At 37.4% G+C, this 24,005-nt stretch overlaps 1 protein-coding gene across 2 annotated transcripts in view; it reads left to right on the top strand.

The window, feature by feature from the left end:
• adcyap1r1b (adenylate cyclase activating polypeptide 1b (pituitary) receptor type I) overlaps nucleotides 1-24,005 on the top strand; it is a 39,301-nt gene that overhangs the window by 6,876 nt on the left and 8,420 nt on the right. For both annotated transcript variants that reach the window (XM_067459841.1, XM_067459840.1), the window contains exons 2-13: nucleotides 717-870; nucleotides 9,348-9,444; nucleotides 16,712-16,822; nucleotides 18,008-18,102; nucleotides 18,309-18,406; nucleotides 20,611-20,743; nucleotides 21,066-21,219; nucleotides 21,323-21,383; nucleotides 21,473-21,542; nucleotides 21,656-21,747; nucleotides 21,851-21,980; nucleotides 22,440-22,481. In XM_067459841.1, coding sequence (XP_067315942.1) covers nucleotides 811-870; nucleotides 9,348-9,444; nucleotides 16,712-16,822; nucleotides 18,008-18,102; nucleotides 18,309-18,406; nucleotides 20,611-20,743; nucleotides 21,066-21,219; nucleotides 21,323-21,383; nucleotides 21,473-21,542; nucleotides 21,656-21,747; nucleotides 21,851-21,980; nucleotides 22,440-22,481 — 1,143 coding nt within the window. In that variant the 5' untranslated portion in view covers nucleotides 717-810. The remainder of the gene's footprint in view (nucleotides 1-716; nucleotides 871-9,347; nucleotides 9,445-16,711; nucleotides 16,823-18,007; nucleotides 18,103-18,308; nucleotides 18,407-20,610; nucleotides 20,744-21,065; nucleotides 21,220-21,322; nucleotides 21,384-21,472; nucleotides 21,543-21,655; nucleotides 21,748-21,850; nucleotides 21,981-22,439; nucleotides 22,482-24,005) is intronic.

The raw sequence follows: 24,005 nt of genomic DNA, 5'->3' as shown, positions 1-24,005 counted from the left end.
CATATTTGGGATGTGGTGGAATGGGAACTTTGTGCCCTGGATGTGCATCCCACAAATTTCCATCAACAGCAAGATGCTATCCTATCAATATGAGCTAACATTTCTAAAGAATGCTTTCAGCACCTTGTTGAATCAATGCCACATAGAATTAAAGCAGTTCTGAATGCGAAAGGGGGTCAAACACAGTATTAGTATGGTGTTCCTAATAATCCTTTAGGTGAGTGTATATAAAAATATATCACTGACTTCATGCCTCGCAATTCTGACTTTATATCAGACAATTCTGACTTTATAACATGCAATTCTAAGAAAAATCAGAGGAAAAAGTCAGAATTGTGAGATGTAAACTCAATTATTTGATAAAAAGTTGCAATTATCTTTTAAAATGTTTTATCCTGTGGTGGAAACAAGCTTCCATAGAAATCTGAGACATTCAAATGTGCTGTTAAAGAAACAGCTGCCTTTACTTTTTTTGCTTGATACCATTTATTTTCTCATTTCTTTACCAGTGTCTTGGTTAGCAGATTAGTCTGAGTCTGAACTCACTTTCACTAGTGAGGATAATTGCACATGAGTTAAATGTTACCAACGTATAGGTCCTATGGAGCTCTTGATGTTTGACATTTTGACAGTTTGAATGCCTCATGAACTTGACTGGATTAAGCAAAAACTAAAATCTCACTTGCATTTAAAACCTTTTTTTTTTTCTCTTTCAGATCTGAAAAACTGCAGCAGTTTTCCAGGGAACCTGTTTACCATCCAGCACTGCTGCTGATCGGCGGATATAATACCATCAGTGCTCCAGACAAAATGGCTTCCACAGTGAGAAAATGTCAGCACCTGTTTTTAGCACTCGCCCTCATCCCTTTGGTAAGCTATGCAAATATTTTATCTAATATAAACAAGGCTGATCATTGAATTAATAGACCTGAATTGCATGGAAATAAACATGATGGAATTGAAAAGCACAATACATTCCTAATTGTAAAATGGAGACATGACTAGCCTAAGAGATATACAAGGCTTCAGGGAAGAAATGTTCTGAAGAGCAGAATAGGATAGGTTTAAAGGAGACAGAGACCGTGTGGGAGAAGGAGGAAGAGAGATACTGAGCGTGATTGAAATTTATAGCGGGGTGGGGTCTGGGGGAGAAAAAGAGACCCCTGCACATCCTTTTCATCCTATTTCTCGTGTTATTGCTTTCTCTAAATAATCCCCATGCAATCTGTCAAATGAAGCTGCATTTATTGTTTCCTGGATGGCTGTTCGTTTCATACACATGGTGTCCTCTTGTAACTGAGGGGAGAAGTGCCATCTTTGCTTACATGAAGAAGCATTCTCTCTTTGGTCTACTGTCTGCGCCTCCAGCTGAGGAGAAACAAACGTCCAAGGGCAATTTACGTCACATACACACTGGCACTTAGATGCTTCCTGGCATCCGATGATCATTGGCACCAGACAGGCCAAATGTAAACTGTCCAAGGGCCAAAGCAGTTATGGTACAGTGAGTACTTCAAGCAACAAAGGCCATGCTGTTTTATTTCACTTTATGTTAACACTAAAAGCTGCCAGTGTCATTGCGATGGAACATTTACAAAAGGTTATACTCCTGTTCTGTCTCAGTTATCGGTTTTAAACATGACCATTACAGGATGAACAATGTTACCTGCATTGACATGAACTGCTTAAAAAATATTTTACTATACTTTTTATTTTTAGTGTTAAAAAATGAAACATGAACCTTCATTATCATTAACACACACATATTAGAACATTCTAAAATAGAGATTTAGAAGGTTTAGGTTTGATTCCGATTCCCTTGTTTATGTTATTAGTCATGGTAATAATCTAAGCTTAAAAGAAAAGAGTTTCCCTACAGACATCAACTAATCCCACATTACAGTTAGTTTTCCCCTTCCAATTCCATTTAATCTGGGATTACTGAAGTGATACAATGTATGGGATTATTGTTATTTGAGAAAAACAAATAAAACTTGCAGCATTTCCTCTTCTCTCCTATTTCCATCTACATTTTTTCTTGCATTAAATGCCATGTAATGTTAAATTTAAAACTGATGTACTTTATGTTAAAACACCTAACTTATATGCCTAAATATGTACACTGTAAAAAATTATATGTTCAATAAGTTATGACATGTTATTTTACATTGTTTTAACTCATCAAAATAAGAAATGTTACACTTTTTTTATAAGTTATACAAGATGCAACTCATTTTTTAAAGTCATATTAGCATAATCTAAATTGAAATAACTTAAACATACAAGTCGATTGTACTTAAACACTTTAGGTACTTTCAGGTTGTACTTTCAGGCTGTGACCTTTTTTTACAGTGTAGAAGAATGTAATATTAAAAATGTAAACGTTTGCTTGTCTGTTTGTCAATTACCTGAGTGTAAATGCTATTTGACATTCTCATGCAGCGGCAGCCATAGCGAAGAACACACACACAGAAAAATACATTCAGTTCACACTTTACAAAAAAGCCACTGCCAAACCATAAATAAATTTCAGTTCTATAAGAAAGAATGTATTCATCTTTTGTAGTGAAGGATAGAGTGGACAAAAAGGGAAAGAGAAAATATAGCTTGACAGCAAAAAGAGCGGGAGGAAAAAAGAAAGAAAGAAAGAAACATACTGGGAGTGAACAAGTGTAATGGATTTGCTTATTTGTATGAATTGCTGTGTTGCTGTCATGATGTAGGAGTGAATTACGTAGTCTCTTTATGATGGAAATCAGCTCTGTGTTGCAGCCAGGGTGAGGGGTGAGAACTTACACAGTCCTCATGAATATTAATGCAGGTGCATTAAGTTTATTACATTTTGGTCATGTTTTCAAGGCAACACACAAGGAGCACGGTGCTCTGAGGCCAGTTAGCACACTAACTACAATCTCAGGGGTTTAAAAACAGCAGTAATAGGGAGAGTTTCAACAGTGATTAGTTTATTATATATTTATTAAAACTTGATTTCATATTCTGTTAAATCCATCGGGTATGTCAGGCAGTTGTTGAAGGATTTTTTTTAACATGGGGATTTGTTATGGTTTTTCATAAATACAAAAATCCTTTTGAGAATTAAAAAATGGGGTCATGCATGCATGATGAAAAATGCCATTATGTATGAACACTTTCACACTAGCAGTTTAGTCGAGCACACCGGGGTACTGAACCCGAGAAGAGGTTGTCTGAGATTAGTTGTACTAGAATTGTGGCGTGATTCCCGTGAATGTGAAAGCAGCTCAGGCTCGGGTGTGCACTTGTGCAGGAACTAAAGTAACCAGCGCATACATTTTAGCTGATGATGACATCACTTGTTCAACAAAGCGCATAAGGGACGGCCGTGGCGATGGTTTACTTTGGATACGAGCGAGAGTGAGCTTGCAGTCTAATCATGCATATTAGTGAGTGCCCGAAAAAAGACAATATTTTGACCCGCATCCTGTATTCGATCATGCGCTGCGTTTGTGATGACATAAGAACACAAAGGGGGTACACCAGGGTTTGAGAGAATCAAATTGAGTGTGAAACCAGACCAATGCTGAAGGGGGCACCAGGAACAATCATGCTTGGACCACAGAGAACGTGTCCCATGTGAAAGCCCCTTTAGTTTTGGCTGAAAATTATGTGTAGGTTATTTCTCAGTTGCATGACTCAACAGGGTCTGAGACACTTTCGTACAGCCCCAAAAGTCTTAATATTTTTATCTGACAAGCAAATATATTTTTGAAAGCAAGGTGAGAGAAATTCACACATATTCAAGTCACAATTAAGTCAAGAGTCAAATCTCAATGCCTATAAACAAGCAAGTGAAGTCATTGGCTCACCTCAAGCAAGCCAATTCGAGTCCTGCTAATCCAACAGGAAAAGAAAGAAAAGAAAAATATTGAAGGTAAAAACAATTGAAGGTAAATTGTCACATGTAGTTGTTATCCAAATGCTTGATGCAGGCAATATCACTAAACATTCTTTAAATCAACCATTACAATTTTACCAGAGGCACGGAAGTCACAGAACCTGGATAACAAGAGACCATGGTATAGCCAAAGGGTTGAGGGAGCTTGGTGGAGCCAGCATGGTGGAGCTGAGGGAGTGCAGAACCAAGACTAAGGTAGAGCAATGGGTCTGGAGGCCTAAGATAAAGCCAGGGGATTCACTTCACGGAGCCATTCTGATGGTGAAGGGGCCTGAGGCAGAGCCAAAGAGTTGTATGTCGTCAGCGGTGAAGACAGAGCTGAGGTGCTGTAAGGCACCAGAGGGTCAAGCTGATCAAGGGACATGGAGCAGCAGAGAGGATGGGAACAACAGGATGAGGAGACCATCAGGTAGGACCGGGTCATTATGAGCATTGACAGAGACAGAGAAGAAAGTTCGGGGTTGGGGAAATGGGTGAGAGTCGGCTCCTCAGTGAAATTGATTAGTCAGTGCTCCTCTTCTGGCTCTGAGGAACACTTAGTGGCTGACTTTGTCTCTGTGGATGGAGGGGGCTCTAGCTCTTGGTCTGCAGTGGGAGCTGGCTCAGGTTTTCGGACCATGGCGGGCATTGGCGTAGACTCTGGTTCTGCATTGGAAGACCTCTTAGACGTTCTGGGACACTCCAAGCTGAGATGATGTGTGTACTCTGGAGCGGGCAGAGATGCCTGGTGGAGGTGTTGAGTATCCTGCTGGGGAGTCAGTGATGCGTTATCCTTGACGACTCCTACGGTGAGGATCCGCAAACCCACATGGTAAAATTGATGACCTCGATAAAAGAAAGGTGATCTTCCTTCAACAGCGGCAACTGTCTGATGATGTCATCCATCCAACTTTAAAAGAGCTGTTTCAACATTTCATCGTCCCTGTGCACCTTGTGGTGCAGCTTCAGGAATACCTCCACATATTTTTCCAGTGAGCAGTTGTTCTGCAGGTGAATCACTGCATTGAATCACTGAACCATTAAAAACCCCAGATTCTTTGACAAGCTATGTTTGCTCTGAGATACTCTTTTGTTTTGTTTGGACTTTTTTATGTTGGAGATTGTATGATCACTTTTGAAGTGTTTATTGTCACTGTTCAGGGTGCATTATCGGCTTCCCCTGTTGTCTGTGTCTGTCCTGTCATTTTCTGCAGCTTGTGGCCTGGGCACTCAGTGCTGACTTAGGTGTGCAGGTGCATGTGGGATGATTGCCCTTACCTGTTGCTTGTTCACTTTCCCTTATATCCCCTGCTGTGTCTGCCCCTTGTTGTCAGTAGATAATTTGTGCTTCGGCAATGTGTTGTTTAGAGTGTTCTGTGTGTGATTTGTGTCTTACCTTTATTTGCTTATGTGCCCAGGACACTTAGGGTGCTTTCACACTTGGTTCGATTGCCTGGACCAAACCTGAGTTCGGCGGCGAAATGCATGTTGCATTTCGACCCATTGCTCTACCGCCAAAGGCGGCGAAATGCATGTTGCTCCCGTTACTTTTATATTTCTGTTTTTGAACCGTTGGTACGTATTAAGGTATATAAGCTTCAGTATTACGTATTGGCACTTGTGTCTATTTGCCGCGACTGGACTGCAAATGCTGTAAAGAACGCTGAAGACGAGCAGAAATGAGATCTAAAGCTCTCTGCTTGCAGTATGTCAGTGACGCTCATCAGGTAAATGAGTGAAACACACACAAAACACACTTTTTATCAAAGCATACGTCATTAAAAGCAGTTCACTTCCACGATTTAGTACTATTGCATTCACATCAGCAACAAACTGTACTGGAGTTCACATGAATTGAACCCCAGACCACCTTTTTAAGCAGACTCGGGTACACATGAACCAAACTCTGACGTCAATCGAACCCGGGTGCGCACCAAATGTGCTAGTGTTGTAAAAGCACCCTTAGACTAGGAGTAACTCAGCAGGTCGTTCTCTCACTGTTCTCTGTCTTGTCTCTTACCCCTTTCTGTTGGTTGCTGCATCTTGGGTGGCCTCCGCAGCCTGTGTGTCCACACAGCTCTGAATCTCCCATACTATCCTTTATATTTTTTTCCCACGCATGTCACTTTGCTTTGAGCGTGTCACTTCACTAAAGTGTTCTAATAAACTCTCTGCATTTGAGTTTTCTGTTCACATACCCTGACAGTTTATATAAAAAATAAACCATCTTACTTTGAGAAGAAAAGGAACCTTAATGGGTTCTTTCAGGCACTTCTTATTTAAAACCTTTTAGGGGTTCCCGTCATGGACTTATTTTATGAATTTAGTTTTGATTAACTAATTTTGCTAAAATAATAATACAGTTGTTATAAAGCTAAGTAGAGTCTCAAGTATTAGTTCTCAAGTCAAAGTCAAGTCTGTTACGTAAACACAAAGGAAAAACTGGTGCGAGGATTCAAGCACAAAAGGAGTGATTTATTAACCAAAAGAAACAAATATAAAACAAAACATAAAGAGAAAACAAAACCCATGAGTGGGCAAAATACATAATCAAAACATAAACTCAAAAACATACCAATTGGGAAATCACAGGGAACGGGAGACGCATAACGATGATCCGATAAAGACTGACAAACACAAGGAGCTTATAAAGGGAAGAAATCAAGAGGGAACAGGTGGGAGAAATCAAACACTAATCAGATAACAAGGGGGAGGGATCAGATAATTACATGAGCACATGCTCAACATAACAAAACCCACATGTGCACACAAAACAGGACAGGCATGTGACAAAGTCAAGACATTTTCTTAATTTAGTCAAGCAAGTCACAAGTCAGACTTGAGGGAAGTCACGTAACTCGAGTCTCTTCCTCTGATTTCTGCTCGCATTTTGCTTTGGCCCTCAATATTCTGTAACATTTCAATTCTCACTATTAACTATTTGCTTATAAGCATATATATTACTAGAATATTGGCTGTTTATTAGTACTTATAAAGCACATATTAATGCCTTATTCTACATGACCATATTCTACATCCCTTAATCCTACCCATTACCTAAACTTAACATCTCCCTAGCTATTAATAAGCAGTCATTTGAATTGAATCGTAGTTAATAGTTAGTTAATAGTGAGAAATCAACCATAAATGAAAGTGTGACCCAAGGTTATGTGACCTAAACAATAACTCTAATACATAAACATTTCTAAACGTAGGCCTTGACTACAATTGCAAACACACAACTGTAACCTAGTTGACAACAACAAACAGTGCTGCACACATATCCATCAGCAATGTTTGGATACATGTGTGCGTCAAGATGCACTAAAATTAATTTGTATTTGTTTCAAACGTTCAACTGGATGGAGACACTACCTCCTGTGAGAAGAAAAGTATGTGGCCTACTGTGGAAGATGAATGGCCTGGTAATACATGAACCAAGGAGTGATTTCTTAAAGCGTACACTGAGTGGGAGAGATAAGAAGTAGCACGCATTTGGATTGGCTCAGAATGTCATTCGACCCTGGGCTGAATATATTTAATGTATTGTGTGCTGTGTGGGTGTGTGTAATATTGTCTCCATTTGAAAACTGTTTATCTTTAAAATAAGCAATATTCAAGAACTGCTAAGAGTTGGCTGCAGTTTATCTGAATATATATATATTGTTCTACTTTCACAAAATTAAAGAATAGGTGTGAGAAAACTTTGCAGCAGCAATGAGAGTTTAATAATTATATTAAAATATCTGAGTTATTCTAAAAGATCTAGAAATTAAACTGTGTTTATAATGAATGCTGTCTCCTAAATGCACTTACTCTTGGAGTAGATGTTTATTGTCTGTAATTTTGAAGCCATTTTACCATATGTTTATGTTGAAAAATATTGTAATTTAGAATGGAATAATTGCAATAAATGTATTAATTGTTCCCTGAAAGTCTTAATGTGTTCGGCTGCTGTCATTGTTTATTAGTAACCTTATTGAACTTATATTTATTTAGAACTCTTGATGGATGAAGTGTTGCTTTGCAGAGATTTAGACATTAAAGGTGTCATGAACTGGCATTTTTAATTTTTTATAACGTTGTCTGAGGACATTTGGTTTTTACATTCAAAAACATACATTTCTACCCTGGTTTTGAGGCTCTCTCCTGGAACGCTTGGATACGATGTGCATATTTAATGAGCTTCAGCTCCCCTGTCAGTACATGTGAAGGATTGTTTTGACAGCGTATGGGGAAATGGCAACCGGAATGAATAGCCCACAGGGTTCACAAAATATCTTTATCAAACAAACACAATGATTTATCTCTCATCCACCCACGATTGATTGGAATGTTATTTTTTTATTACTTGGCCCACCCAATCAGTGGATATAACCACGACCATACACAACACACAGCTTTTGATTTATACATCAAAAGCTGAAGCTGATTTCTCAATTCATCACACGTTTAACCTATTATGACGAGTCAGGGGCCCGCAAGGTGTGCTCTGTGGAAACATTCTGAAAGAAATAGTTAAATTTGAGATTATTGTTCTTTTATACTGCCTTTTCAACAAATTTAAATGATTAATTAATAATTAAAATATCTTTATTAAAAATAATGAATATGTAGTTTTTGTCCAGATCATATTTTAAAGACATTTATATTTGTATCTTTTTGTTTTATTATTGTAATATTTTTGTAGTATTTTTGCCACTGGTGCAGCTTGAAAAAAACAAACAAACAAACAAAGAAACAAAAAACACAACGCTATGTCTGTGACTGTGTTATGCGTTACATGTTCCTCAATTCTCCCACGGCATACTAGAGGTGTAATGTTGTCGAAATGCCTCAGTATAAACGGCTGTCAAGTCTATTTTTGATCCAGTGTAATAAGTCAATGATTAGCTCATCTAACTACAATCCCACACTGTCAGAATCCTTAAGCTTTATCTGTTTAGTTGACAAGGGTAAGTGAGTGACTGCATGGCAAAATGATCATTTAAATGTGCATTTAACAGTTTTTGAATAACAATGGGACTGTATAATGTAGGAGTTTTGCATCATCATACTACAAGTTGTAGATTTATACTCTCCAACTGGCCACGTTCACGCAGCAGCAGAATACAGTTGTCAATCCTGTATTTGAGTGCTTGACATTAAGTTCACACACAGTTCAGTTATTTATGAGAGTGATAACCACATTCTTATAAGCAAGCTCCAACTCATACATTTTTCGACTCAATCACAACCGTACTGTATATCTCAGTGGTCCCCTGCTGTGCTAACGGAACCATACTGGAAAACTACATCTAAAAGTGTATGTACTTCTTTTGAATAAGTACTTTGTGACCTTTAAAAAGTATGTTCTAGGATGCACACACATCCGAGAGAGAACGAGTTGTAGTGTCTAACATTTCACTCACTCGCATTTCACTTTGTCTTTCAGATCTACTGCATGCATCCGTACTGTGTCATTCAGTTGGAGAAAGAGAAGTGCATGGAAAGGATGGCCATGGATGACCCCAGCAATGAACCTGAATTAGGTACGTTTTTGTCTAACCTAACTGTACAGTATATTTATGTGCATTTACTTAGAGCAAGCGGCAACCTCACCCAGTTTTTCTTGAAGCCAATATGGAAGTGACCTAAACTGTAATTCATCAACTGGCCGATAGAGATATGCTCCAGAAGGGAGCAGAATCTCATTGAGCTCCATGTTAAAATACACAAATTTACAGCAGAAAAAAACATGTTTACAGCCTGGTACAAATTGTGGTTTTGGTCTATACAGCTAATTTTTCCCTTCATAACAACTGTGAGGGGGGTGATTTTTTTTATAACTTATTTGTTTAAATTATATAAAGCAGAGTGCTGCATCATTAAGGGCGTGGTCACTTTGAGTGACAGGTGGATAGCCGTTTGTCTGCTGTCTGTTAGTCATCACGTCACCTCAGCTCCAGCCTCTTTACCCACTGTAAATGATCCAGTAGTGACGTGCGGTGATGCGCTGCAAAAATGGCAACGGCTGATTTTAAGGCTTTTAAACTCTCTTCAGAACCCTATGGGTGACATCACGGACACTACATTCATATTTTTGTTTTGTTGTCTATGGTAGAAGTCTTCAACCCTGCTCCATGGTTACTGATTGTCGCACAGAGTTTATCTCCAAACCTAACTAAAGGCAGTTGAATCTAATCAAGCTCTTCAGGATCACTTGGTGCAGGTGTGCTGAAGCAGATTGTAAATAAACTTTGCAGGACAGTGGGTCCACAGGAGCAGGGTTCAAATACTCTGGTCTATGGATTAGAGACACATTTGTCTCAATATGTCACCCAGGGAACAAAGATTATTTGGGATGAGTCTGTTATTTTGAGTGAACTAAACAAGAATGCTCCAAACATGTTGCTAACAAAAGTTATTTTGTTGACTTTACTTAGATTCTCAAGTATTTGTACAAAACTTGTCCAAATGTTGTCCCAACTATCCAAAATGATCTGAACAAACAATTTTACATTAAACAATGTTGTGCCACTTCCCAGCATGCATTGCAGCTTGAAAATTGAATTAACTGGCTTAACCCTCTGGGGTTCTTCATTTATGGGTCACACTCAGGACCTTCGGGTCTAAAAGGACCCGGAGGTCGGGAATAAAAAAAAAAAAAAATTGAGTAAAATCAATGAAATATATTTTTGTTCAATAATATTTTTTCTTTTCTTTTTTGGTGTTTTGAGATAATTTTATGATTTATAAATAATATTTATGCAATAATTATGACCCATTTTTTCCCATTGAATATAATAGAATTTTTTTTTTTTTTCCTTTTTTTATTAAAGCTGTATTTCATTTTAGAGTCAAGCCTAGGCCTCATGAAAGCATTTTTTTTATTTGATTGGTGCCATCTGGTGGACACAGTGAGCATTTTTATCACGCAATAGCACATTTTTACCACTAGAGTGCATTACAGAACCTGTGTGTGTGTGTGTGTGTGTGTGTGTGTGTGTGTGTGTGTGTGTGTGTGTGTGTGTGTGTGTGTGTGTGTGTGTGTGTGAGTTTTTGTTTGTCTGTTTTGCACTCTTGATGTTTTAGAGATTCACCCCTTCACTGTTGAGTCCTTTTTTTCTGCATCCTGGCTGATTTGTAGATTATATGCACAAAAAACTCTGTATTTTCATATTTTTGCCAATTTCCCATTCATTTCCTATGGGGGTCTTTTTTGACCCGAAGGCCCCGAGTGTGACTATTTTTTTTACGACCACTTAGACTTTTCCAATCCTGTCCCCAATTTTTTTTTCTGTCCATATACCAAGTACCAATACCCTCACCAAGTTTCGTACCATTCAGATGAAGCTACGATTTTTAACATTTCTTTCAAAAAAAAATTCGGGTCAGAAATGACCAAAGAACCCCAGAGGGTTAATTTGTGCTGCTGTTGTTGTTGTCAATTATTTAGCTGAAATAATGGTTCAGATTTAATTTTTGAATACGACAATGTTTGAAATTTGTGTGTGAAAATGCAACAAAAAAGTTGCCCAGGTGAAATGGTATCTGTGCCTCTAATTTTAAAAGGGAAAGGATGTTCATGTTGTGTAGCTAACTTTGAAAATTAAACATAGCGATGAAAAAACAAGGCTTTTAGCTGCTACTCATTTCATGAACAAAAGTGGAATTTAACATGAAAATTTGTTAAGTTAACTTAAAAAGTTGAGTGCAATAGGGTGCCTTATTTTTAAAGTTGGCTTTACAGTACATTATGCATATTTACTATTAGAATTTAGACATTTTTCAATTGTATTTAAGAGCCACACATAAATGCTGCATGTTTTGCTACAGTGCAAAGCTATTAGTGTTTAGCTGTAAACTGAAGCAATGGATGTTTTAGTCATCTAAATATAGCACACTGGTAGTTATAATAAGAAACCTCCAAAATATGTTTAAAATGAGTTTCCGTTTAGATTAGGTATTTCACAAGTGATCTGAAATAAATGGATGATGGAATTAAACCTAATGCTGTCAGACTAAGTTGAAGAATTTAAGACACTGTGACAGTTTGCAGGAAGTGGGGGTAAGATCATAAGCTCAGAGCTCTTCCAGAACTGACTCTGACAGTCCAGAGCTGTCTGTATGTGGCATTGATCATAATACTTTGGACAGTCACAATCACAGTCAGTAATGAAATACTGACATTTTGATTTGACAAGGAGGTGTCCTTAGGGAACGGACTCATGTGTTAACTTAATATGTAACTAGGGCTGCCTACAGTTTTAGGCTATAAGCTGAAACTCGGGTTGCTGAGATAGAGCAAACAAATACAGAAATCAATACATAATATTATTGGAAACTGTCGGTGGAGTGTAGGGGGGAGTCTACAATGCACCATTTGCGTTGCTTCATCTTTATCCCTTTATTTTGCCTAATTTATTTTTTATCTATTTTAAGCTGCTGAATTGGATCATTGGCTCTTTGAATCATATTTGGAATATATTATAATATTTCATAAAGCCAAAAACTCTCCTACATTATGGAATGTGTTTGATGTGTTGTATTTCTGGAAGATTCTGGAGAACAAAGACAAACAGCCCTGTCTTTTATCTAATCACGCATCTGTGTCTAATTTACGCAAGCAATTAAAGCTGCCCTCAGGAGAGAAATCTTGATTTGTCATTTTGCGTGAGCGTTGCAATGTATTCCTGGAAGAAAAATGTCCTCAATGCATCCCCAAAGAGTTGAACTTTGTGTTCACATAGACATAATGTTTAATTACATAAATTTCTCAAACTATAAATAATATATTTGTTTGTAGGATAATCTCCCAGCAATATCTCTTACATTAAACTCTTTACTTTTTATGTCTTGGGACTGTGCTATAGCCGTGCTTATGGTCAGCTAAACATACAAGACATTGGAATACAATTTTGAGCCATTTTTTTCAGTCAGTTTATTTGATTAAGCCATTTTATATGAGCTAAATTCAGTTTCTGAAGCTTGCTCAAGTGCAAGCTCCTCTTTGGGTCTATGTTTGGCACTGCTACAAAGAAAATGAGATTGATACTGTTTAAATGCCTAACATGACAGACAATAAAGAATGTTTGACAGTCTGTCTTTAATGGGTTCTCGGTGCCAGCTCTTGAGTGATGCATGTCGATTTGTTTTTAGCGATGAGATGATAGTGCTGCTGGGGGTCCATCAATTATTTGTCTCAAACTGTTTTCAAAAAATTTAAAATATGCATTAAACAAAAATGTATTTTTTATATAACTTCAAACACAAACAAACATGTGCATTTCTTATAATTCATTTAATGGCTCTTCAATGTAAATAGCATGACAAAGTATGAAAATACAATAATATGATACTAGGCGGTGCATGTTATTATGCATAGGGCTTCAAGTGCAACACTCAGTTTAATACCATATCTAACAGGGGGTCCGTCTTTCTATCCACTAAAGAAGATATTCTCAAGCATCCGGCCGAGACACGCTAGAGCTAGAGCCCAGTAAAAATTAGAATTATTTAAAATTAGTGCTGTTAACGTTAATGCGTTTTTTGTTTTTGTTTTATTTAACACGTTAACAATATTTAAAGGGGTGATGAACTGAGAAATCAGCTTTCCCTTGAGCTTGTCATATATAAAAGTTCATGGTAATATAAGAATATCCTTGCTAGTCAAAGAAAAGCTTTCATAGACACCAGGCCCTGAACACGATCGTGTGCCGCATCTTGACATAATCGTGCGGCGAAACACCACCTCTACAGAATAATAAGCACGTCTAATTCTAAATGTAAATGTAAATGTAATTCAGTAGTCTCGCCCACGGAGCTGTTCAGATCGCGATTGCCAGCAGCAATAAACATGCCGAAGAAGATAGCAAGATATTGTGCTATTCCTGGTTGTGGAAGAACACAGTCGCTGCATAACCTTACTTCAGGTCCTAATATTATTATTTTTTAAATGAAGTTCCAGCTCACGTGGGGAAGACATTGTACACGTGTTCGCTTCATTTAACTGTGGAATCGTTCGTAAAACAAGTCTCAGGTCGGACCGGATTTGCAGAATGATTGTCCACCTCACATCCGTTCTGTTTCAGTCCCAAAGCTTGCATTTAAAATCCCCTCTGAAGAGATATTAATTCCGCTCAGGTAATAAGACAATCATTCATCATAATCAGCTAAAACTACCGTTAAAATACTTATTATAATGTGTTCACGACACAACTCGTTGCAGATCAATGACTTTATAACTTGCAATTGCGACTTTATATCTCAGAATTCTGACTTTATATCACGCAATTGCGACTTTATATCTCAGAATTATGACTTTATATCATGCAATTGCGACTTTATATCTCAGAATTCTGACTTTATATCACGCAATTGCGACTTTATATCTCAGAATTATGACTTTATATCATGCAATTGCGACTTTATATCTCAGAATTCTGACTTTATAACTCGAAATAGTGAGAAAAAAATCTGAATTGTGACTTTACAACTCTCAATTGTGAGAAAAAAAGTCAGAATTCTGCGAGATGATAAATCAAAATTTGAAGCCCCCCAAAAAAGCCATCCATACGGCTCCAGGGGGTTAATAAAGGCCTTCTAAAGTGAATCGCTGGGTTTTTGTGAGAAAATATCCATATTTAATATATGTTATCTTTTACAATAAAGACCCTCAGAGTAAAGAAAGGTTGAGAACCAAAAGGTCCCATGCTTGGAAAAGATTGAAGATCCGCGTTTTAAGTACAAGTGCACTAAAACATATTCTGGAATTTTCCTTTCATGAAACTACAAAAAAAAGAAAAGAAAAAAAAAGAACAAGAAATAAACTCCACAATTATTTCTGTGAGTGTTGTAAGTATTGTTGAGATCCTTTGTTTTAGATTGTTATAATTTATGAGACAAATTGTTTGAGTAGCAAAGAAGCAAAGTATTTAAAACATTTGCATGGCCTTTTGTTATTATAAATGTTTGACATTTATGCTGACCACCAAGAAGCAAATGTCAACCTTACATTGTTTGAATTTATGCATGTAATTTAGAGTAAACACTTAGGCAGTTTATTCGGCTGCAGTGAAGGTTGTTGTGTGTAAGCTTTACTAAAAAGAATGCCAATGGAATAGAAACCGAAAATGTCCAATACTGTAAATAACTGTAAAGGGACTCGATTTTAATGACGTCTTTGCAAGAATGTCTGGGTAATATTTTGAACGCACCGTGGAAACATTCTAATATTTGCAGCAGAGGAAAAACACAGCTGGCAGATGCTGTCCTGCCTATGTAAATCAAGATCAGCAGAACACACACACACACACACACACACACACACACACACACACACACACACACACACACACACACACACACACACACACACACAAACACACACACAGGCACACACACACACAGACACACACACACAGACAGACACACACACACACACTCTTTACTGTTTCTCGTTGTGTCCTTAATCCTTGATGGAGACGATAAGATGCTTTAGCATCACATGATTAGTTTACTGCGCAACTGGAGAGAGATTTATTGAAGAGCATTGGCAAAAAACAACAACAAAAAAAAAATTGATAAAGGGATAAATAAATAAGATAGGATGTTCTGCATGTTTATATGCACATACACAATAAATAAAAAAACACATCACAGAGCGATGCTGACGCCATGAGATTATGTGCAAAGAAAGAAAGAGAAAAACTAAACTAACACAACTTGAAGCTTTTGTTACCATACCTCAAACACTTGTACCCATACCTTAAACAAAAGCGCTGCTTTGCACTCTATTTGCAGTTCTGCGACACACTTACTCCTTTATGCAACACACTTGGTCCTGCATATACAATCTATTTCATACATAAGACACTTCGTTCAAAAATGAAATCTCAGGGTGCCATTTGGAAAACACATGTATCCAAAATACAATACACATCATGCAATGGTCAAAGAGGCTATACACAGAACAATATTTCAGATGATATTAGAGCATTGGTGGATCATGTGATAAGTCATGGCTCTGACAGTGAGGGAAGCCGGGCAGAGAGTTCACCCACATCTAAGCCGGTTCACAGTTCATCCATCATAAGGACATTCAGATTGGAAAACAGCAACTCTCCATTCCAGACTATATCTATCTACACACTGTACATTATCACATTACAGTATTGCAAGTTGGCCTGTGCTCCTTTAGTAACATTTATTTTTATTTTTGTGTAACATACAGTACAGTACATAGCACTGTACCATTGAGGTAGTGTGAAGTATAGTACTGTGATGTACAGTGTTGAGTATGTCATTTGTAACAGTACTTTCATTTTTGGTTGTTGTGAACAGAAACTGTAAGTGTTGCATTGCTTCACAGAACGCTAGCCGATGAACTGAATAAAAACTAACAGTGAAAACTAAAGACTGCAGTGTTTATATAAAGTAGATTAGTGTGTTCCCCCTGATCTGAAAGTGTATTCATATGATGCAAGTGTGTATCATTTTGTATCATTATATCATTTTTTTTTATTTTTTTTTTTATCGTATTCATGCTAAAATGCCATGGCATTGTTTTGATTGAATTCCTACAATCTACTTCCTTATCAGAGCAGATGGAAGTCTATTTTTGTCGCTTGTCATTTGCACTGATTGTCACTGAATCATAAGATTGCTGTCACAATGGCTGTCAAGTAGCACGCCTAAATATATCTTAAATAGGCTGTTCTATTCTCAGGTACCGTAAATACCCCAATAAAAACTGGTTCAGAAGCAGAGTTACCAGAAATTTCAACTAGTTATTATATCCAGTGTCTTCTTTTTTAGTCTGCCCACGGATGTGGGACAACCTTACTTGCTGGGAGCCTGCAAAAATTGGTCAAGTGGTCTGGATGCCCTGTTCTGAGCTATTTGAAGTCATGGATGAAGAAAATGATGGTGAGCACATGAACAAAACCTCAGATTGCATGGCTTATTGAGATAGTTGTGCTTTTTAATAACCAGGCACGTTTTTTTGCCTGTCGGAAAACATTATTTTCCAACAGTCAAATTAACGAATTAAATGAATTAACTTTGGAAATCATCTACAGAACCGTAGCGTTTATGTTTTGAATTTATTTTGTTGTTTGTCATGAAATAAAAAAGAATTTGCTCACCCTCCTGTTCCAAACCTTTCTTTCGGCTCCCATTGACTTCCATTGTATTTTTTATTTTTTTGTCAATACAATGGAAGTCAATGGGAACCAGAAATGTTGAGATACCAACATTCTTCAAACTCTCGACTTCATATCCCACAGAAGACAGAAAGTCACACAGGTTTGGAATGACATGAGGGTGAGAGAATGATGATACATTTTTCTATGGGGGACTATCCCTTTAATAGTGTTATTTTAGATATTTAGTATTCATTGTTTTGAATTAGCTAAATATGTAATTTTTATATTATAAGTTTTACATTTATATTTGCTTTTTATATATCTATTTAGCTTTAATTATATTTAAGTTTAAGTCATTTTAGTACTTCAACTTACAGTAAACTTATTTTATTTCAGTTACCAAGGCAACATTTCTAATTTGCGTTTAGGTTTTTAAAGGGTTAGTTCACTAAAAAAAGGAAAATTCTGTCATTAATTACTTACCCTAATGTCATTCGACACCCTGAAATCAATGGATTTGACTACAGTGGTTATGAAGCAACGATAATAGTTTTTGTGCGCCCAAAAAAAATAAAAAAAATAAAATAAAAGTTAATAACGACATACAGTGATAGGCCGATTTCAAAACAAAGTTTCGAACGGATATGAATCAGCGTATTGATTCATAATTCGGATCGCATGTCAAACTGCCAAACTGCTGAAATCACGAGACATTGGCAACATAAGTCATTATTTCGTTTTGGGTTTTTTTTGCGCACAAAAACTATTCTCGGCCTTACAAGTGTAGAACGACATTAGGGTAAGTAATTATTGACATAATTTTCATTTTTGGGTAAACTAACCCTTTAAGTGTGTTTTTTTATATATTTAGATGAAATTGATTAGATTTGAATAGATTTGAATCATTATTATTTGGTATAATTTTCATCCAGAAATGTATTGGATTTATTTTTTTCACCTTTTGTAGAGTTTGGAAAGGTGAGTCGAAACTGCACTGAGGATGGCTGGTCGGAGATGTTCCCTCACTACCTTGATGTTTGCCCTTTTGATGAAAATGGAACAGTAAGAATCCTTCACCTTTCCTGCTTTCTGCTACTTCTTCTTCTGTATCTCCTCAGTAGATTCCTAAACCTCTCAGCCTCTAAAGAAATCTCTGTAGAATGTTTACTGTATTTAGTGTAACGTATATTCATTATAGAGAGGGAGGCTTTATCATTTCCTGTATGATGTTTGAAATAGCTGACAGTGTTTCTGCTCTTTGTTTGCAGGATATGTACTATGCGTCTGTAAAGGCTCTGTACACTGTGGGCTACAGCACCTCGCTGGTGTCCCTCACCACTGCCATGGTCATTCTCTGCAGGTTCAGGTGAGAGGTCAGAAAGAGGTCATGAGCTTTCATTCTATTCTTAAAGTCGCCAGTTTTTGTTGGCTTTTAGTACGAATATGTTAGCTTTACAGTCACCTATAAGCTAGTGTGCTCCCAAACAACATGGAGGAGATTAGGAGGAAACTGTGGCTTTACTGAGCTCAACTGCTCTGGCCAGATTAAACGGCAAACTAAACACTATTGGTTATTTAGAGAAAGGGAAGGAGCTGTTCTATATGTCCCACTCTGTCTTCCTGTTTCAGGAAAAATTACATCAGCACATTGAATAATGCTGCACGTTTCAATGCGCTTCAGTGGATGGAAGGCATGGTAATTAGGCAGAGTGTGTCATAAGATATTGAAATAATACACCAATATGCACTTAAATAAACATTTTAGATTTTTGCTTTTGTTGTTGATAAATCATATTTAGCAAATGATATGTATATTCTTCTATTTCAAATAGATGCGGTTCTTTTGAACTTTCTTTATATCAAATAATCCTGAAGAAAAAAAATATGGGTTCCGCAAAAAGATATTAAAGCAAATGTATTTCATGCATACTGAGCTTTTTACACTGTTAAAGACTTGGATTCCCATCCTAAACATAGATAAAGTTTCAAACAATAAGTTGGACGTTTGATGGAGTATTTCTGTGTCAAAAATACTCCTTCCGGTTTCTCACAAGTTTCGGAGAGTTTTTTTCGAGTATGGGTCTGCTTGACGTCGACAGAGTGGAAGGTCCTTGTATGGGCCGTACGGGCTCTTCTCCCGGAAGGGTGCGCGCGCGTGTGTGACTAGAGCGAGAGAGAAAATACACGCCCATAAACTCCACTCGTCCGTGCAACACTTAAACAACACGATCGTGTATACGTTAGTTAATTTATCAATGGAGCATGCGATGTATGGTGTGTGTTTAAATACATTTGCTTAGCTGACCAATATAGGTTTCAGTTTGTTTATTACCACCCAAACATCAACCTAGGCTAGGGGATGTTCTCACAAAGTGTGCTTCTTCATTCAAATGCGCTAACGTTACTCCATTGTTTTTTATACACTAGTCTGACGTGCAAAACCGTTTTGCTTGCTACTGCTAAGGTTTAGTCGCATACAATAGTCCATAAACCGAATCATGTCCTCATAAACTGCGAGTAAACACACACAAATGTTGACAGGCCACTAAATACAGTACATACCACAGAGACGGACATCTTGCTGCTGCTGTTTCTCCTGTTCAATTTATTTCATCCTCCAGATCTGATTCTGGATCATATCTGTATTAGTTGAATCTGATTGATAGCCATGGTTTATTAGAGTAATGTTTTCTTTTCCACGCTTGAGGATGACAGCTTTCAGCAATCTCTCGTGCAGTAGCTGCGCGCTCGTCATTCTTTAGCTCCGCCCACACGATACGCCTCCAGGCGCTCGTTATTTTCCGGTAAGACTCGGTACAGCCTATTTCTTTTATAAATATAATAAAACTAAAGAATTTTCGGAGATGAAGGATGCAATACTACTCTATAGGTACTCAAGATTGACGTGAGTTTGACTGAGTGTTTCACCCCCCCCCCCCCCCCCCCCTTTAAGCAGCACGTCTGTTTTTAACTTTGACAATAACAACAAATGTTTCTTGTGCATAAATCAACATTTCAGAATGATTTCTGAAGGATCATGTGACACTGAAGACTGGATTAATGATGCTGAAAATTACTGCCATCACAGCAAAAGTGATAAATTATACATTTTAAAATATATATATTTTGATCAGCCATAAATGCAGCCTTGGTGAGCTTAAGAGACGTTGGTAACACTTAAGAATAATGCTCATTAGTTTACATTAGTTAATGAACTAACTATGAACGATACATTTGATACTGTATTTGTTCATCTTTCTTAACATTATTTAATAAAGATACAGCCGTTCATGTTCACAGTGCGTTAACTAATGCATTAGTAAATGTTGAAAATAACATTAACAAAGATAAATAAATGCTTTATAAGTGCAGTTCATTATTATTTAATGTTAACTAATGTAGTTAACTAATGTTAACCAATGACGATTATTCTGTGTTGCTGAGATTTCTTTTAAAAAACATTAAAAAAACCCTGCCAACCCAAATGTTTGAATGGCAGTGTACATATAGGATGCATTTTTATTACATTTTAATGTAATATTTCTTTATTGCGGTTGTCTTTACCCTTAGGAAGCTACATTGCACCAGGAATTTCATTCATATGAACTTGTTTGTGTCCTTCATCCTGAGGGCCGTCTCGGTCTTCATTAAAGACGGCATTTTATATGCAGAGGAGGACAGCGACCATTGCTTTACACACACCGTGAGTCTCAGTCTCTCTCCAGCCTTCACATCGCACACAAATACCCAAGCAGTCATGGTGATGGGCCCATTAACATCCCGGGTTGCCCATGTCATTTCTTTGTGGAAGGAATTAGTCTCCGAATGACACGTCTGTGTTGCTGTTATGTGCTTTAATTTGCTTCAGATAATGAGGTCTCTGTAGTCACCTCAGTTGCTTTTTGCATGGCCAACTAGCGAAATGTGCTTTGAATGTTTTCCCTGTGCAACAGTAGGCTATAGCTCTTCTGTTTTTGAAGGGATAGGTAGATAATGTGGTATTCATCCAGTTTTTCTTTCTGCAGGTGGAGTGTAAGGTGGTGGTGGTATTTTTTCATTACTGTGTTTTGTCAAACTACTTCTGGCTGTTCATCGAGGGCTTATATCTCTTTACCCTGCTCGTTGAGACGTTCTTTCCTGAGAAAAGATACTTCTACTGGTACACCATTATTGGATGGGGTACGACCAAAAGTGACACCTGTTAACATCATACTTGTGTCTGCAAGTGAAATTACTTATTAATAAGCTTTAAAAAAAAAATTGTTTGCCCATGTTTTCCCAGGTACTCCAACAATATGTGTGGCTGTCTGGGCTGTCTTAAGAGCTCATTTTGATAACATTGGGTAAGATGAAGGATTTATTTATAATATCTATAATAATGCAATTTAATAAATAAATCAATGTGGGGATACGCATCTGACATTGCCTGCAGTTGCTGGGATATTAATGACAGTGCTGCCATCTGGTGGGTGATCAAGGGTCCTGTGCTCGCCTCTATCATGGTAAGGCTAGTAAATATTCCACCTGAAAAGGATTTTGGCTGTAATATTAAGCTACTGCATTATTGTATTGATGATACACTATATCTCTTGCCTTGTCTTTTTTTTACTCTCAGATAAATTTTATCCTCTTTATTGGCATCATTATAATCCTGGTGCAGAAGCTGCAGTCTCCAGATATTGGAGGGAATGAGTCCAGCATTTATCTGTAAGTCATATACATATTGTTTTTTATATATTCCCTTTCCTATGATTAGCACAATTACATTCAGTTGTGGAGTCACATGATTGGTGCGTTGTGTGATCGACAGGCGTCTGGCCCGCTCCACTCTTCTCCTCATTCCTCTATTTGGAATCCACTATACCGTATTTGCGTTCACACCAGAAGATGTCAGCAAGAGAGAAAGACTGGTGTTTGAACTTGGCCTTGGTTCTTTTCAGGTATAAGTCCACTTTTGCTCTCTCAGATATGACGCCCCCCTGGGTTCACTGACAAGGCTTAAGCCTGGAGTAAAAAGCATGTTTGAGCTGTTTTAACTGGCTTGCACTGACATATCTTAAAATTTGCATACTAGTAATGTTTGTTTCTAATGCATGTTTATAAAAGCTACTTAATTTTCCTAATTAAATGAATCATGGCTTAACATAAGCCCTGAAACCAGGCCTCCAAATACTTGCATTGGCCGACGACATTATATATTTTTTATTTCACGCATATTCTGTATAGTCTGTTGTTTCAGGTTTGAACTGATTTTTTTTTTTTCACTTTAATTTATCCAATGTTATATTACTAGATTAAACAAGATTTACTCAAATAAAGTTCAAAAAAAATTGCAGTTTTTTAAATTGTTCCCTTTAAAAAAAACATGTTTTAAACAAATGTTCTTTTTTTCTTTTCAGGGTTTTGTTGTAGCTGTTCTTTACTGCTTTCTCAACGGAGAGGTAAGTCCTTTACAAATGCTATTGAAAAATAATCTAAAGCTACTGTATTTCTGGTGTAGCATGGGGGGGGGGGGGGGAATTCTGGTTACCCCAGTTAGTAATGGATTCCTATAAGAAAAGGTACGATACCAATAGATTTTTGTTAAAAGAAATCGCTCCAATATGTTCTAATTATTATAAGTGAGAAATGTTAAATAAATAAATAAATAAATAAATAAATAAATAAATAAATAAATAAATAAATAAATAAATAAATAAATAAATAAATAAAATAAATAAAATAAATAAAACGTTTTCAATAACTAAAAAAAACAGTTGTAAGCTGTTTTGGATATAAGCATCTGTGAAGTGCATAAATGTATATTTTTCTATATTGTGTATATACACCGATCAGGCATTACATTATGACCTAATATTTGTGTTGGTCCCCCTTTTGCTGCCAAAACAGCCCAGGCCCGTCGAGGCATAAACTCCACCAGAACCCTGAAGGTGTGCTGCGGTATTTAGCACCAAGATGTTAGCAGCAGATCCTTTGAGTCCTGTAAGTCGCAAGGTGGGGTCTCCATGGATCGGACTTGTTTGTTCAGCACATCCCACAGATGCTCGATTGGATTGAGATCTGGGGAATTTGGTGGCCAAGTCAACACCTCAAACTTGTTGTGCTCCTCAAACTATTTCTGAACCATTTTTGCTTTGTGGCAGGGCGCATTATCCTGCTGAAAGAGGCCACAGCCACCAGGGAATACTGTTTCCATGAAAGATTGTACATGGTCTGCAACGATGCCTAGGTAGGTAGTATGTGTCAAAGTAACATCCACATGGATGACAGGACCCAAGGTTTCCCAGCAGATCATTGCACCAAGCATTGCACTGCCGCTGCCAGCTTGCCTTCTTCCCATAGTGCATCCTGGTGCCATGTGTTCCCCACAAGCAGCAACCTCCCCCAGTTTCTCTTGAAGCCAATACGGAAGTGAAAACTGCAATTCATCAAATCTCATTTAGCTCCATGTTAAAATTCCCAACTTTACAGCAGAAAAAAAAACATATTTACAGGTACAAATTGTGGTTTTGGTTTATATACCTAATTTTGACCTTCATTACTATCTATTACTATAACTATGAGGGGGGTGAATCATTTTATAGCTCATTCGTGTACATTATATAAAGCTCTGTATAATTAAGGGTGCGATCACTTTGAGTGACAGGTGGATAGCCATTTGTCTGCTGTCTGTTAGTCATCACGTCACCTCAGCTCCAGCCATGTCCAGCCTCTCAACCCATTTTCAGTTATCTGGGAGTGACGCATGTTGACGTGTTACCAAAATGGAAATGGTCGACTTTACGCTATGGGTGATGTCATGAAAACGATGTCCATTTTTTTTTTTACAGTCTATGCTTTTCCATGTTAGCGATGCTCACTCACCTGGCATTTTGATATAAAAGAAAACATGATTCATCAGACCAGGCCACCTTCTTCCATTGCTCTGTGATTCAATTCTGATGCTCAAGTGCCCACTGTTGGAC

The sequence above is a fragment of the Pseudorasbora parva genome, chromosome 12 (assembly GCF_024679245.1).
Source record: "Pseudorasbora parva isolate DD20220531a chromosome 12, ASM2467924v1, whole genome shotgun sequence".
Lineage (NCBI taxonomy): Eukaryota > Metazoa > Chordata > Actinopteri > Cypriniformes > Gobionidae > Pseudorasbora > Pseudorasbora parva.
This window is presented reverse-complemented; position numbering and strand designations above follow the sequence as displayed.